The following is a 15000-nucleotide window of genomic DNA, read 5'->3' on the forward strand; positions in this document are numbered from 1 at the left end:
ACTGGTAACTGCCAAAACAAGCACTTTGTTATGCAGGTAATGTGTATATCTTTACTTGCAGGTAATCTGTGTATGATTACAGCTTAATTTCTGAATATGTTTTTATACAGATGTTTGGGTTATTATTTTGAGGTGGTTTATTATGCATCCTTTGACTTACAAATAATATTGCTGTATTGGAAGATATGGGCAGTATGAATGTGGTTTCAGGCTTGTGGCTGTCACTCCAAGGAGAACCAAAAGGCTGTCTTTGTAAGGTGTCTTGCAGTGGTTTCTGATGGGTCTTGAACTGGGTGACCAATATATTCTTGTGGGGGGGGGGGAAGAAAAACACAACTGTCTTGTTTGGGGCATTCTTAACAAATCCGAGGTCCCTTGACTTATTAGTTCACAGATCAGGGATACGCAGGACTGGAAACTCCTTTGAAAGCTGTTGTGCCAGGGCACTGCAAATTCCTAGCATAACCAGCAGAGTCTCAGCAGTTCTTTGAATCACAGCTGGCAACTCTTTAGAGTTAATCTCCTAACTTCATATGTAGTACCCTTTGGATGGGCTTCTTGCAACCCATTATAACACACAGTTGTCAAATTACTGAGTGGGATCATAGGTTGTTTAGGATCTGCATGAGCACCTGTTTTAAGCAGTTCCTCCCATTGTGGAGCACTGCTACACACAAACTAAGAAGCAGATAATTTAATTTTCAATAGCTACCCTTCTTGCCCAGTGGGGCAAGGAAGTTCATTTTGCCCCCTTTTTAATGCCAGTGATGACAGACTCATTCAAAAACTCAGCAGCCTCAACATCTGCATACTTAAAGAGCTCCTGCATTGCCAGTCCTGCATCATCCTAACCAGTCTGTCAAGGGCAAAATGGGTCTGCTCCTTGTATCTTTAGGAACCTTATTCACATCCTATCCAAATCTACAGGTAGTTCAGAAGAAGCCTGCACTTTACTGTAGGCCCCATTGTTTAGTGCAGAGCAGTGCCGTTTGCAATACTTTACTACTTTATGTGAACCATCTGTTCCTCATGTCTGTTATAGCAGTATTACTTAAACAAAACAGACTGCTGAAAGACTGAATTAAATATCCACATAAATCTATTTAGCTATTTCATAAAAGCCTGTTGTGCATAACCTATAGAGACATGTAAAAGACATTTAAGAGAGGATATTTAAAATGTCCCTGTTAGTGGTATGATGGAATAATACTGATGTTTTGCCTTTTGCAAATACTTAATTATTCCACATGCTACTATAGTTCCTGTATTTCTGGTTCATTTAACGACCTCTTTACAATCTTCTAAAAGAGGACTGGGTGGCAGTTTTCATGGCCTGTGTTCTCCCTTGTAAAATGTCTTTAACCATGTTGTCTAAATACTATGTTATACTTATTATTGCAAGCCTTAATCAGTGAGTTCCACAACCGCTTAAATAATGTTGGATTAATTTGACAACTTTTGCCCCTTCTTCTGGAATTTCTGAGACACAGCTTGGTTGGTGACAGCCTTTTAAGAGATGTGCTTGATAGAGGAGAAAGGGGAGTTTCTGACCCCCATGCCACTTGCAACTTTTTATAGTTCAACAAGCTGAAATTCATACACACACACACATACATACACACACACACACACATATATAATATATATATATATATATATATATATATATATATATATATGTATATATATATATATATATATATATATATATATATGTGTGTGTGTGTATATATATATATATATATATATATATATATATATATATATATATATATATATATATATATGTATGTATATGTGTATATACATATATTTATATATACACATTATATGTAATGCACTAGACAAAATGGTAATAATTCATGTAGTACTAATTTAAAATCAGTGCTTCTGTCTTGCACACTGAAATTAGTGACAAAGAATTCTATGGTGCTGTATATCAACACGTGAGGAAGCATGGAGCCTTACCCCTTTTGCAAGTTGTCCATGATAACACAGTATCTGGTCCATAGTCAAGGAACCTTCTACACCCCCATTTTGAATGGAATACAGTGACAAATCACTTGACCAGCTCATTGAGTAGCTTGCAGGAATTAGTTGCACAGGAAAGTCTTTCAGACTGTAGTGCTGAAGTAGGACACTGTGAAGAATGATGTGTCAACCTCACAGGATGACCATTAAGTAAATAAATCCTGCTGCAAGCTATGATGTAAGGCAAATGTGCAGTGACTAGAGTCTCCCTTCCATCCTTCTCTTTCCAAAACTGTTGCTAAAAGCAAGAGAGAGAAAAGGCAAGGCTTATCCTAATACTGCCATCTCTGGCTAGAACGGCCATGGATCATTAGTCAAGATGATCACAGAAGACTCTCTTATCATTTCTATCAGGATATACTCTGCTTAGCTTATCAAAGGGACCCATGGGTCACCCAAATTGCGAGAATCTGAGACTCACCACATGGAGGATTTGCTATCCCACAAATGAAGCAGCCCTCTCCAGACATGGTATGCTTATTACTAAAGGCTCGGAAACCTAATAATAGAAAGTGTTACTTGGTTACATGGAAGAGGTTGTGCTCCTTTAGAAGTTGAATGAACAGCTGTTTCCACTCCACCAGTTGTAAGATTCTTGACAACGTTTTTTTTTTACAAAGGGTCAGTATGTGTCTCTGTTAAGGTCCACTTCTCAGACATCTCACATTGTGTTCCTGTGGACCCTCCTTATTGCCAGTTAAGTATTAAGAATGTCTTTATTTGCTTTCTGTAAATGTTTATATCATGTGCCTTGGGTTATGAATACAAAAAAGAATCCTTAGACCTGCCCAACTATCCAGTTAGCAAATGAGTAGAGTGAATTGTTTATATCCTTGTAATGGATGCAGGGGTAGAACCATTTTAATATGTTTGCATTTTAATACTTAAAGCACTACTGATTAAAAAGTAAAGCTGATATCAGATTTTTAAAATTTTACTAAGCACTACTTTGATATTTTTGGCAGGCTGAAATCGATGGTGAGACATTTTTTGGTACAGGGAGAAATAAGAAAACTGCAAAAGCACATGTTGCAATGTCAGTGCTAAAAAGACTGTATTCAGATAGTGATGTAACACCTACTGAGACAGCAAAGGAAATATCTGCCATGGTGAGCAGAGAAGCAGGTGTAAGCAACACAGAAACAGAGACCATGCCAGAGGTGAGCTACTGGAAAACAATATCCATGGCAGAGACAAATTGCAGAAAAGGAGAAACCATACCAGAGGTTTCTACAGCTTTAATGTAGAAAACCTGTTTGTTGCATTACATGATCTAAATGGTATATCAAAATATCCCTCGCAGTTGTGTGATTAGTAGACTTTATATATTTGTATGTAGCTGTGTGACTGTAGCTTGAAGTCATAATGTGTACTGGAGAGTGTTTAATGTACCAGAAGTTGGTTGAGCTCGGTCTGCAAAAAAAAAAAATCTTTAATAGAGGATATTTTCAAAGTGCAAACTGCCATGTAGAGGTACTGATAAATGTGCAACTTCTTTAGAAGGGTTAATTCATGTAACATTATTTCTTAACAGTGCTACAATTTTTAAAAATTATTAACATTCCATTAAGCACTTAGTAGAATTCTAAACCAAAATGCTCAGCAGTCTGCAGCCTTTGAAGGTACAGCCACTTTACTGCCTAATTTTGGTTAGTGGCTCATGTCTTTCCTGAATGTCTCATTCTGCCAAGGAGAGAGTAGAAAGTACTGAAAGTTCTCAAAGGCTTGGAGGACTCTACATACAACATAAGACAGATCTATTTTGTTCTAAAACAGTTGCCAAGAAACTAGTGCACAGATCTTGCTGCAGGTTATTTTTTTCTGTATTAATTTGGTCACAAAACTGCTTGCCATCTGTTAGCCCTTCCATGATTGCTCAGCCCATTCTTTCAACAGTAGGTGAAGGCATATGGCAGGAGGGGTTACCTAAACAGATAATGTTTTGGCTTCTGTCTTACTCGTGGCTTTTTGCTGCTATGGCCCTAACCCCTTCCTGGAGTGTACGGCTTGCATGCTTGTGTATGTGATAGCCTGCTACATTTCTTGTGTGGGTGTGTATATTTCCTCGCATGCCCTATCAAGGCTTCCTCACAGACATAGCTTGACAGAACCATTAATCATATCTGGAACATACACTGCATACCTTGTACCTCTTGTCCAGTAAATGCTTGCATTCCAGTGGGATGGACCACTTCCCTCCCCCAAGACAGATCATTACACTGGTTGCTGACTCCCATCTCTCTAGCTCTTCCAGTAGTCAGTCTCAGGGGATGGGAATCATAATGAGGACTTCAGCCCTCTACATCATGGAGCTAGGCACGTAGGTTGACTTAATATATGCAGTTCATGGCTTCTCACAGCAGGGTATCTACTTCATCTAGTAGCCAACTAGGAGGCCAGCAGATCCAATAAAGTACTTTCTGCAAACCACTGTTATGTACCTGCAGGTCACCTTCCTCAGGAAACCCTTGTCTCCTTCAGGGAATCTCATTCAGCTGGTGAGTTTATCCTGTACAGCACCCATTAGATGAAAAGCATCTGCTCTTCTTCAGAGTTTTCACTATCAAGGAAGCTCTTCTAAATAGGGGGTGAACCCTTCTCTCAGCTCTTTCTTATACCATTATGGTTAGAACTCAGCTAATGTCTGAACTATAATTAAAGAAGATTAGAACAACTACTGAGTGAGGTACAAGGCTACTTCCTGGAGGTGTGATCAGGAATTTCGGCTGTGAAGGGAAGCACAGTCAATGTATGTCGTACAGCACTATTAAGGAATAATGAAAATGCTGTGCATAATTTTTTAAACAAAAACATCTTTATTGAGTTATTACTTATGAATAGGTAACCATAACCTTATATAAATCAAAGCAAACCATACTGACATATTTTCAAACATTATGCATTCCATATATCTTCTTTACAGTCATTGCCAGTCAAACATTAAATAGCTCGTTCAGTTCCTGCCTTCCGTTAAATCTCATTCCTCCTCCAAAACATTATTCTGTGCGTATTGTTTCCACAGTTCCCATGTTTTCTTTGTAATTTGCTCCTACCATTTTCTATATAAAGATCCCATTTCCAGTTCTTTTATCTCTGTTATTATATTCTCTATTTCTAATAGAGTTGGTTTAGACTTTGATTTCCATTTTCTAGTAATTGTTTTTCTTGGCAGTCGCCAGAATTAAACTCAGTAAAGCCTTACCATGTCTAGGAAATTCAGATCCCGTATCACAGCTCAAAAATAATTGCTTTAGTTACACCAGTTTGCTCACCCTCTAGGTCTGCACAGAATTTTTTAAATTCTGCCAACTCCCCAGAAAATATGTTCCCAATTGCCTCTTTCTTCCCTGTCACACCTCCAACATTTGTAGTCTACCTGAAATATTCTTTGAAGTCTGCTTTGGGTAAAAAAAATGCTGATGCAAACACTTCCAAGCAAAAATCCTAAATCTTCAAGACTTTGTTATATATTTGGGAGCCATATGTATATCCTTCCATTGTTTCTTTGTGAATTGCTTATCCAATCTTTTTTCCCATTTTTTTCCAACCTCCTTCAATTGATTCCTATAGTTATCATGTAGTTAGCAGCAGCTTCTGTTCTAGATTCTACTAAAAACTCTACCAGTGCTGCTTTTTCACTTAGCATCTCCCTATTCCTTTCTCTTTGCCTATACTCCGATATCAATCCTTGAAGGGAAGGCAGTCTCTAGTCTGCAGTCAAAAGACATTCTTACTCTTTTCCATTCTGTTACCTGTCTCCTTAGTTATTTGTTCCCAATACCTTAGTTCCTTTGCCAGCATTCTCCAGTAAATTCCAGCCCTCTCTTGCCTAATCTTTCTACCCCTAATTGCAATCATCCCTATCACAGAATCTCCTTTCTCCATTCCTTGTTGGCTTAATTTATAGAATACTTTCTGCTACTTTATGAATGTAATATTCTGTATGGCTGCTGTTTTTCTTTTAAAGGATCTGCATCCAAAATCCCAGTAGCTCCTTATTTTGTGAGCTAACCCCCGTTTCATAATTATCTCTTTACACTTTGAATTATAGCTTCTGCTTGGGCTATGTATGTGAGCCTTAACTGAGTAGCTCTGAAATATATCTTCAAATCAGGTAATCTCAAACCACCTTGTTCTATTGGAAGGATCAATTTATCACACTTGACCCTTGCCCTCTTCCTGTATTAGATAAAATCCTTCAACTCTTTATTAATTGATATCCACAACTTCTCATCTGGTTGATAAAAGTATGCCTGACCTAGGTATAAAACTAAAGGAACTAAAACATTTTTACTGCTTGTATCTTGCTATCTATATCCATAGAACAGAGCTTCCAGTTTATCAGTTTTTGTGTTATCTTTTACATAGTCTCTTCCCACATATCCTTAGCTGCCATAACATAATCATTTTTAACCCATAAATTACTTCATTTTAGCTTGTCCTCATAAGTCTGGGTATTACTGAACATACTTGTGAGTGGGTACATGGTTTACAGCTATTACATTAGTTTTATATTCATTAATTTTGTATCCTAAAAAGATTAGAAACTATCTCAGAATGCTCTGCAGCACTGAAATGTCATTTTTTGGTTTTATCAGGTGCATAATAATATCACCTGCAAATAAAGCCAACATTTTTTGATTACCATACTGATTATATCATTCAATTTCTGAATCCCTTATTTTCTTTGCCATTGGTTCTAAATATAACACAAATAACAAAGAGGAAAGAGGATATCCCTGCTGGTTCCCTTGTCAAAAATAACGTATCAGAGAGGAACCCGCCCACTTTAATTTTCACCTGTGATTCTCCTAAGAAACCTTATTATTGTATCAGGAAATGCAAATGCTTCCATTGCCCTACTCATAAAATGTCAGCGTACTTTGTCGGATGATTTCTCTGCGTCAAGACCCACCAACAACAGTGGTATTTTCTTACATTCTTCTTCCCTGTGGATTATTGTTCTGTTAATGTCAAATGTTTGCCTCCCCTCCACAAAACTACATCGATCCATCTCTATCAATTTTGGCAACACCTTTGACATTCTATTAGCCATTATAGACATAATTACTTCATAATCATGGTTTAGAATTGAAATGGGCCTGTATGAAGCTGGATCTGATGGGTCTTTACCATGTTTAGGTATTATAATTACCACTGCTCTCTTCCAGGATGTTGGTACTTCTCCTCCTCTTAAAATACTGTTAAACAAAACCTCCCAGATCTTTATCACTTTTCCCTCCTAGCTTCCTAACATCTGCAGGAGTACTATCTATTCCTGGGGACTTTCCTATACATTGGTTACACATCATCATTTTTATCTCATTTCCTCCTGTCCTGACTGTTAGTAATTGAGCCTTATCTACCTCTAACCTTGGCATATTCAATTCTTGCATAAATATTTCAATTTGTACTGCTTCTCTGATTTCTGCATTTCTTTGCTTTATACAGATTTTCATAAAATTCCTAAAATATTTCTAATACTGCTGCAGGATCTCTGATTATTTACCTTGTTATAAGCTCCCTAAGCTTGACAACAGCCCTTTCTACTTTCTGCTGCATGAGCCGTTGTGCTAAACGTTTTTGTGCTCTGGAGTTATTTTCAAAAAACAGTTGCTTAACAGCAATCTTTCTAAACTCATGCATATTATCCAGGTAGTTCCTTATTTTTTCTTTATCACTCTGCAATTGTGCTACTTTTTGTTCTGTGAAAGTCCCCTTATTCTGTAATACTTTAATCTATGTCAGCCCCTCTAAAAAATTCTTATTTCTTAACCAAATCTCTTTTTTATTTTATTTCTACCCTGTTTTAAACTCCCCTTTCATTTTATCCTACTCCCTAGCTATATTTTCTGAAGCAACTTCTATCTATCCTAATAACTCCTGAATAATTTCCACTATCCATTCCTTAAATTCCGCTCTGTTTAACAGATAGGTGGAGAAACGCCAATCTCTCATTTTAATTTCATTACTCTGCATTTTATTTTAGTTGTTATTGGCACATTATCTAAAATAGTTGCTAAATGTGCACCAAAACTTATAACTAAATGCACATGTTCTTGTGAAATATAATTTTTGTCTAGCCTATCCCAGTTTTTATCTTGGGGAATAATATGTAAATTCTCTCTGAGCTCTTATTACTGATTTCACATCTTTCATACCAATCATTTTCATAAATGTCTTCAAATATCTACTTTCTTTTTTTATATTTTCCCTTCTACGCCCCCAGACACAGCCTCACTGCTGCAAATCAAATTCCAGTCCCCACCTATAAGTAGTATTCCCTTATGAAAGTTGATTATTTCTCCCAGAATTTTCTTAAATCACTGTAGCAGTTTTAGGTGGAATGTAAATATATGCCGGCATAATCCTCTTCCCCTGCCATTAGTTTCTTACTACTACAGATTTATCATTATGATCTTTTTCATCTTCAATCACTATTGGAACTCCTCTAGCAGTTAATAGAAGTTCTCCCCTTTTCCGTTGTCCCAGATATTCCACTGAATAACCATCCTGAAATCCTTTCTTTATCAAATTCACATGCTTATTTCTTTCAAATGCATCTCCTGTAGCATAGCTATTTGCACTCCTCATTTCTTAATATAGTTTGCTACTCTTTCTTTGTTGTGCATACCTGTGAAACCATGCATATTCAGAGATAAAATGGGAAGTGTTGCCATTATGATAAGAAGTTATTATTCCCACCTGTTATATAGAACAGCTTTTTTAAACATGTTTGTTCAAGTCAGTGGCCTTAATTCAGCCATTCCTCTATGCAGAAGTAAGAATAAGCATGTAAATTTTACTTAAAATCATGATCTGTATACTTTTACAACCCATCCCTCACCTCAGCAATGCAGGATTACAGCCAGTTATCTTAAACATGCTTTTATAGGCTGTGGTGGTGCAGCGGTTAGCGTTGTTGCCTCACAGCAAAAGGTTCACTGGTTCGATTCTCGGCTGTAGCGCCTTCTGTGTGGTCCTCGCGGTCGAGCGGCATTTAAAGACATGCAGGTATGTGCATGAATGGGTGTGCCTTCTTTGAAGGTTGGGTGTCGGGCTGGCACCTCGGCACCATAAAAATTCACTGCCAATTATTAGTAGACTGGAGTTCCGCTGTGGTGACCCCTAACCGGAAAAAGCTGAAAGACATTAGTGTATCTTAAACATGCTTTTTTCCAAGCTTTAATGTGATGTCTTAATGTGCCTTCTCTGGTCTTGAGTAAAAAGTTTTTGTTTGTTTTAAGGCTCCAAAACTACTTGGTCCAGTTTTCACAAAAAATGGGAAAAATCCTGTGCTGGAACTGAATGACTGGCAAAAAGGTCTAAAATATGAAGTACTGCCTGAATCTGGTTGCTGCCATGACAAACGTTTTATTATGCAGGTAATGTGTATATGTTCGCAACTTGTTTTCTGATTTTTATTTACTTATTTACTTTTTACAAATATAAGTTAATGTTTGGGGTTGTTTTAGGGTTTTGATTATATATTTTCAGATTTGGGCATGGTCTGTTTTATTTGCTGCACTGGGAAATCAGGTCAGTCTACATACAGTTGTATACTGTTGTTAACATGGGTGTTACTTCATTGAAGATCTGAAGACCGTGTTTGGTGAGGCCCTTTCCAATGGCTTCTTATGATTCCTAAAGCTAGTTACCAATACATCCTAACAAACAAACAAACAAAAAACCAACCAACCAAACAAACAAAAAGCCTGTCTTGCATGGTGCTAATTCCTTTCATTTGAGATCTGTTTGAAGGGTCCCATGATAGGTCTACCATCACCAGTTAGGGAGACAAGGCTTTGTTAACATGTTCTGTATGCCGGCATGATGGAGAAAGATAAGCTTAATCTTTGGGTGGGGGGGGGGGGTCAGAGCCTTCTGTACAGCAGTCTTGGCTATTCATCTGATCACCTTGTCTAGCAGGATACATTCTTCTCTTCATAGCATTAGCTCCTTTACAGAGCACATGTGAGTCACTGTGGATGTAAGAAAAGGTTACACCTTGTGATTTTGTTCTATTTTTTGATATGCCATTTTGTTTCCTGACATGAACACCACCCCTTCAAGTGATATTAGATGTCCAAAATGTAAACATTGTGCATCTTACAAAATAGATCCAACAGTTCTACACCTATCAGCATATACTGAGATTTTAAGTTATTGCAAGTATAGTATATAGGGCTTTGAACCATAGCTGAGCATAGGAATATGAAACTTTACAAGGCAACAGCTTAGCATGTCTTCCAGACTGTTTTTGTGCTGTTTGGTTGAGGGAACTGGATGTGCTGTCTGGAACTTCAGGCATCTTTCCTTCATCTGAAGATCAGAAGTTGCAACAAAAGGTTCCTGCATTTAGTTTCAGGTGTTTCTTCACATGCAATATTTACGTATGTTCATAAAGTACAGATGTATTTGTGGCTGCTTTTCCAGATTATTGAAAAGGTTTTACTTTTTTGCTTAGATTGTTTGTAGTAGTTTCCTCCTTTCATCCTTGTGAATGATTTCACTCCTATGTGGAACTCTAGGCAATGCTTTAAACCACAAAAAAAGTCTCTCGTTTGCCAGTATAAGTAAATCTTAAATGTTTTTTATTCTTTCTTCCAGACACAAGCATTTTCGTATTGGTGTGGAAGTGTCATTGCCCTATGCATGCATCTTAGATTACCCTTTTGCTTCATGGATTGACATCAGTAGCAGTCCCTATGATTCCACATACCAGGATATACTTGTAAATTTGCCACTTAAACCTCTGTGACTTGCAAATCTATTAAAATTCCAGTTTTTTACTTTTAGTGGCTGTTTCTGGACTGGTTAAATGAGTGGGTTGCTTTTCTTCATCATTTATTGTCATGGTGACCATCATCTTCCTCACAAATGAAGCATTTCTTACCATTTAGGCACTGTGTGACTATTCTGGTGTTAATTAAATATTTATTAAAATGAAATAATGTGCTTTTGGGAATGGATTTTGGCAGTGGTGTCTCTGGGTTCTTAGACTTCCTAGAAGAAGGTTTAAGCAGAAAATTGTTCTTCCTGAATTAAGAACCAATCCTAAAAAACAACAACCAGGTACTAAAAGGTTAAGTGTTTTTGTCTGTTTCATAGCGTAGACATCATCAGAAGCATATACAACTTAAAATTGAATCAGTAAAGTTAAAAAAAAACATACAGACACACCCCCTACAAAAAACAACAGTCAGCAACAATGTTGCAAAAAATGGCATTTAAATTAAAGGCACAGATACTTAAATGTGATGAATTGCAATGTAACATTCTAATGATCACAATCTTAAAAAGTATTAATATAAAGTAGGCTAAAACATAATAAAGAGGCTCTATATTTAAGTTCAATAGCTATAGCCTCATTCAACCGAGGCAAATTGAATGCATATAAACACAGCTGCCAAACAATTTTTGTGTAGCAGCCAGTTCTGCCAATCACCACCATAAGTATCTGAGTAAATCTTTCCAAAATAAAACATTTAAACATGTTGCAATTAGTACAAGAAACTGCATCTTTAGCTTAGGCACTATAGTTATCTTTTTTACTTATGCTGTACAGAAGCATTATTTGTTTTCCTGACATAGAAAGCCAGGCATGAACAGCATCTGAGCAAGTAAACCACCTTGCCAGTGAAACAAAAATATCTACCTTTAACTAATCATATGCTTATTTTGTTAAATAATTCACCTTCAAGGTGTGTATCAACATATGGACACCAGTTACAGCATCCATACCACTTGGTTTTAAAAGAAGCATTATAGCAAGTTTTAAACAGTCTTTCTAATATTCTTTTGATGTCCAATCTGTTTATAAAAATAAAAACAGGAGGTGTCTTGAAACAAACTTTAAAATCATGATCCCCTTGTAAAATACACTAATGTTTGTATATAATATTCTTTATATTCCAAGAATCCAGGGAATAGTGAAAAAACATGTTATTAGAATTATAAGAACGTCATGAATTATGGTTAAGCTGATTAACCTCTCTATATAAGTTGGTGTACAAGGATCAGAATTGTGAAGCCCCTTATTAATAATCTGGGCAATTTTATCAGCTCTTTCAGAAAGTATTTTTAAATTAAAGTTATCAACTAGACTAGCTTGGTAGCCACATTCCAGAAACATTTCTTTTAATTTATTAAACTGGACTCTGGACTCTACATTCATTATCATCTGATGTCAACCTTGATATTTTATAAACTGACTTTTAATGACATGCAGTTGCGTTTAGATGCAGCCAATCTGCCTGGGTTGAATGAGGCTATATTTAAATATGATATAATAATATATAAAAGAGCCTCTTTATTATGATGTTTAGCCTATTTTATTTCAATACTTTTTAACATTGTGATTATTAGAATGTTACGTTGTAATTCATCACATTTAAGTGTCTTTCCTTTTAATTTAAACAGTGGGTTTTTTACAACATTGTTGCTGATTGTTGTTTTTTTTTGGGGGGGGGTCTGTTTTTTTAAACTCTCTTGATTCACTTTTTAAGTTTAGTTTTACATGGTTCTGATGATGTCTGTGCCATGAAATAGACTAAAAACCAATGACCAGGTAGCATACAACTCAAATTAAACTTTATTAAAAGGTTAAGCGATTTCTTGGATTGTGTCTAAACATTTACAGTCCAGAATGAGTTTGCTAACTTGTTTGTTTGTTGTTTTTTTTTTTAATTAAGGACCAATTTGAGGGTGGAATTCCTGACTGGGAGTATAATTGAGCCATCTAGTTAAAATGCAGTCATTTTTTCTTTAGCTCCTAGAGTATTGGGGGATGCTCAACTTATTTGTCAGCACTGGCCAGCTGATTTATTTTTGGAGTTTCTAATCCCTTTCCTTCATCCCCTCACTGATTGCCAGAGTAAACTGACAGGTAACTTCCTAATGCTTCTGATTCCAGTAGTTCTTAACTTGCAAGCCTTTTCCAGGCTATCATTTGTAGCCCACAAGCTGTGCAACATTCAGAGTGTCCTGTAGCTCTTTTCAAGTGACAGTACATATCACTTCAGTCTTTCATTTAAACAGTTTGACTGCTTTGTTTAAATATTAGGAGCCTGGGACTTCCTAGATAGAAAGTCAGGGTTTGAGAGGCAATACAGAAGCCCTTCCCATTGTTCGCATGCTTGGTTATAATTATTTATACTCAGATAAATTCTTTATCCCTCGCAGGGTCATAGAGTAGTTACTGCCTATCCTAGTGCTCATTAAGCATGTGGTAGAGATACTAATTCTGGATAGGACATCAGTCTGTCACTATATGCAAGCACTTGCGTATACATAGCATGCGCATCTATGGGATAATTTTTAAGGATTGTAATTTTACCTCTGACATGTCTTAGGATTTGTGAGAAACCCGAGCATTAGGTGAAAAATCCGTGGAGATATAGAGAGGACATACAAAGACTCCAGAAAGAAGGCTTGCACGCCTAGAAAAAATAGGCAGTATGAGACAGCAATGATAGCTTTGCAACACACTTGCATTCAGTTAAATAGAATAATATTTAAGTTTGAGTGAAGGACCGGCTTCTCCTAATATGGTTGCACCTATCACCTTTCAGTTTCTCTGAATATGTTTTTCTCTTGTTTGTCTTTCTGTCTTCCACAAATGCAAAGACTAAAGCTTCTCAACTTTTTATGTGATACTTTCTTGCACCCTCTTCTCAAAGATCTTCCTTTGTGTTACATCCATATTTGTCTCTAGCAAATTATTCCCTAAGGATAATATGCCTAGCAGACAGGCCAGCTCAGGACTTTCCAGCCATGTATCTTCATCTGCCTGTAGCTCTTTTGAAGGGCATGCATGAAAGCATTTCCAGGTTGCAAGATGATGGTAGGCCTTCAAGCTGTAACAAAGCAACAAGGGCAAGCTGGTTCTGTGGTAATATGCTGATGAAGCTTTAGTCTTCTGTAATAATACTCTTGCAATGAATAAGATTTTTTTTGTAAAGCAGTTTTATATGCTGCTTCACAAACATACCCCCATAAATTAAATATACTAATGTTGTACAACCTTGTAGAAAGGGGGAAAACCTTGAATTATGTAACAATTGATCTGCTAAATTTTGTCCATTACATAATTTGATCAGTTTTACCACCGACAAATATTACCAGATTTTCAGCTCGCAACAAAATGCATGCAGCGTTGAATCATATAACACCCATATATGAATAATGTGTTTATAAGTACAGTTTGACTTTGACATAGATGACTATGACAGTCATGTTGCAGAAAAAAGTGAAAATTCCAACATAGATTGAATTAACAATTGAATACTGATTCAATTCTAGCAATGAAAACATGGAGTGTCCTGCAACCTCTGAAAGGATTAAGGTTTTGCATTTATGTGTAAATGAGTAGAAACCAAATAATCTTCCTGACAAAAGAGGAAGGGAGACATCCCTGTAGTCCTGGTCAAGTTATATCAATGCAGTACTCTTACCACCTTGGTTCTTTCCTAAACATAGGCCAGATAAATAGATGGTGTATGATTTTTGAAGTTCAGATATTACTTTGGTATTTTAACAGGTTGAAATTGATGGGCAGAAGTTCACTGGTGAAGGACCAAATAAGAAAACAGCGAAGGCACAAGCTGCACTGGCTGCACTTGAGAAACTTTTCCTACATGATGATGTCCTACCTGCTAACAGAGATAAGAAGAAAATGGCTCCTGCAGTGGGAAGAAGAGCAGATGCAATAGAAAGAGTGCCAGAGGTAATTTTTTTTTAAACTTCCTTCTGTTGTTATGGCTGTATCAGTGTAGAAGACTTGTTTTTTGTTTTATATGACCAGAAGTGTGCATAAAAATCTGTATAGTTACAGGACCAGTAACAGTTTAGATATATGTACATAGCTTGTTGTGTCTATAGCATGAAGTGTGTAGTATGTGCAAATGGTGGCATTATTTGGAAAAAAATCCGCATGAAGCTGTAGAGTATCAGCTGTAGAACCAGATG

At 36.7% G+C, this 15000-nt stretch overlaps 1 protein-coding gene across 1 annotated transcript in view; it reads left to right on the top strand.

The window, feature by feature from the left end:
- Positions 1–15000, top strand: part of LOC122792776 (interleukin enhancer-binding factor 3-like) — an 82331-nt gene that overhangs the window by 54377 nt on the left and 12954 nt on the right. Inside the window, exons 12-14 of the mRNA XM_044060346.1 lie at positions 2997–3191; positions 9279–9416; positions 14573–14758. Of these exons, the coding sequence (XP_043916281.1) occupies positions 2997–3191; positions 9279–9416; positions 14573–14758 (519 nt within the window). The remainder of the gene's footprint in view (positions 1–2996; positions 3192–9278; positions 9417–14572; positions 14759–15000) is intronic.

This window comes from Protopterus annectens, chromosome 2.part0 (assembly GCF_019279795.1).
Source record: "Protopterus annectens isolate FY-2018-M chromosome 2.part0, PAN1.0, whole genome shotgun sequence".
Taxonomy (NCBI): Eukaryota; Metazoa; Chordata; order Ceratodontiformes; family Protopteridae; genus Protopterus; species Protopterus annectens.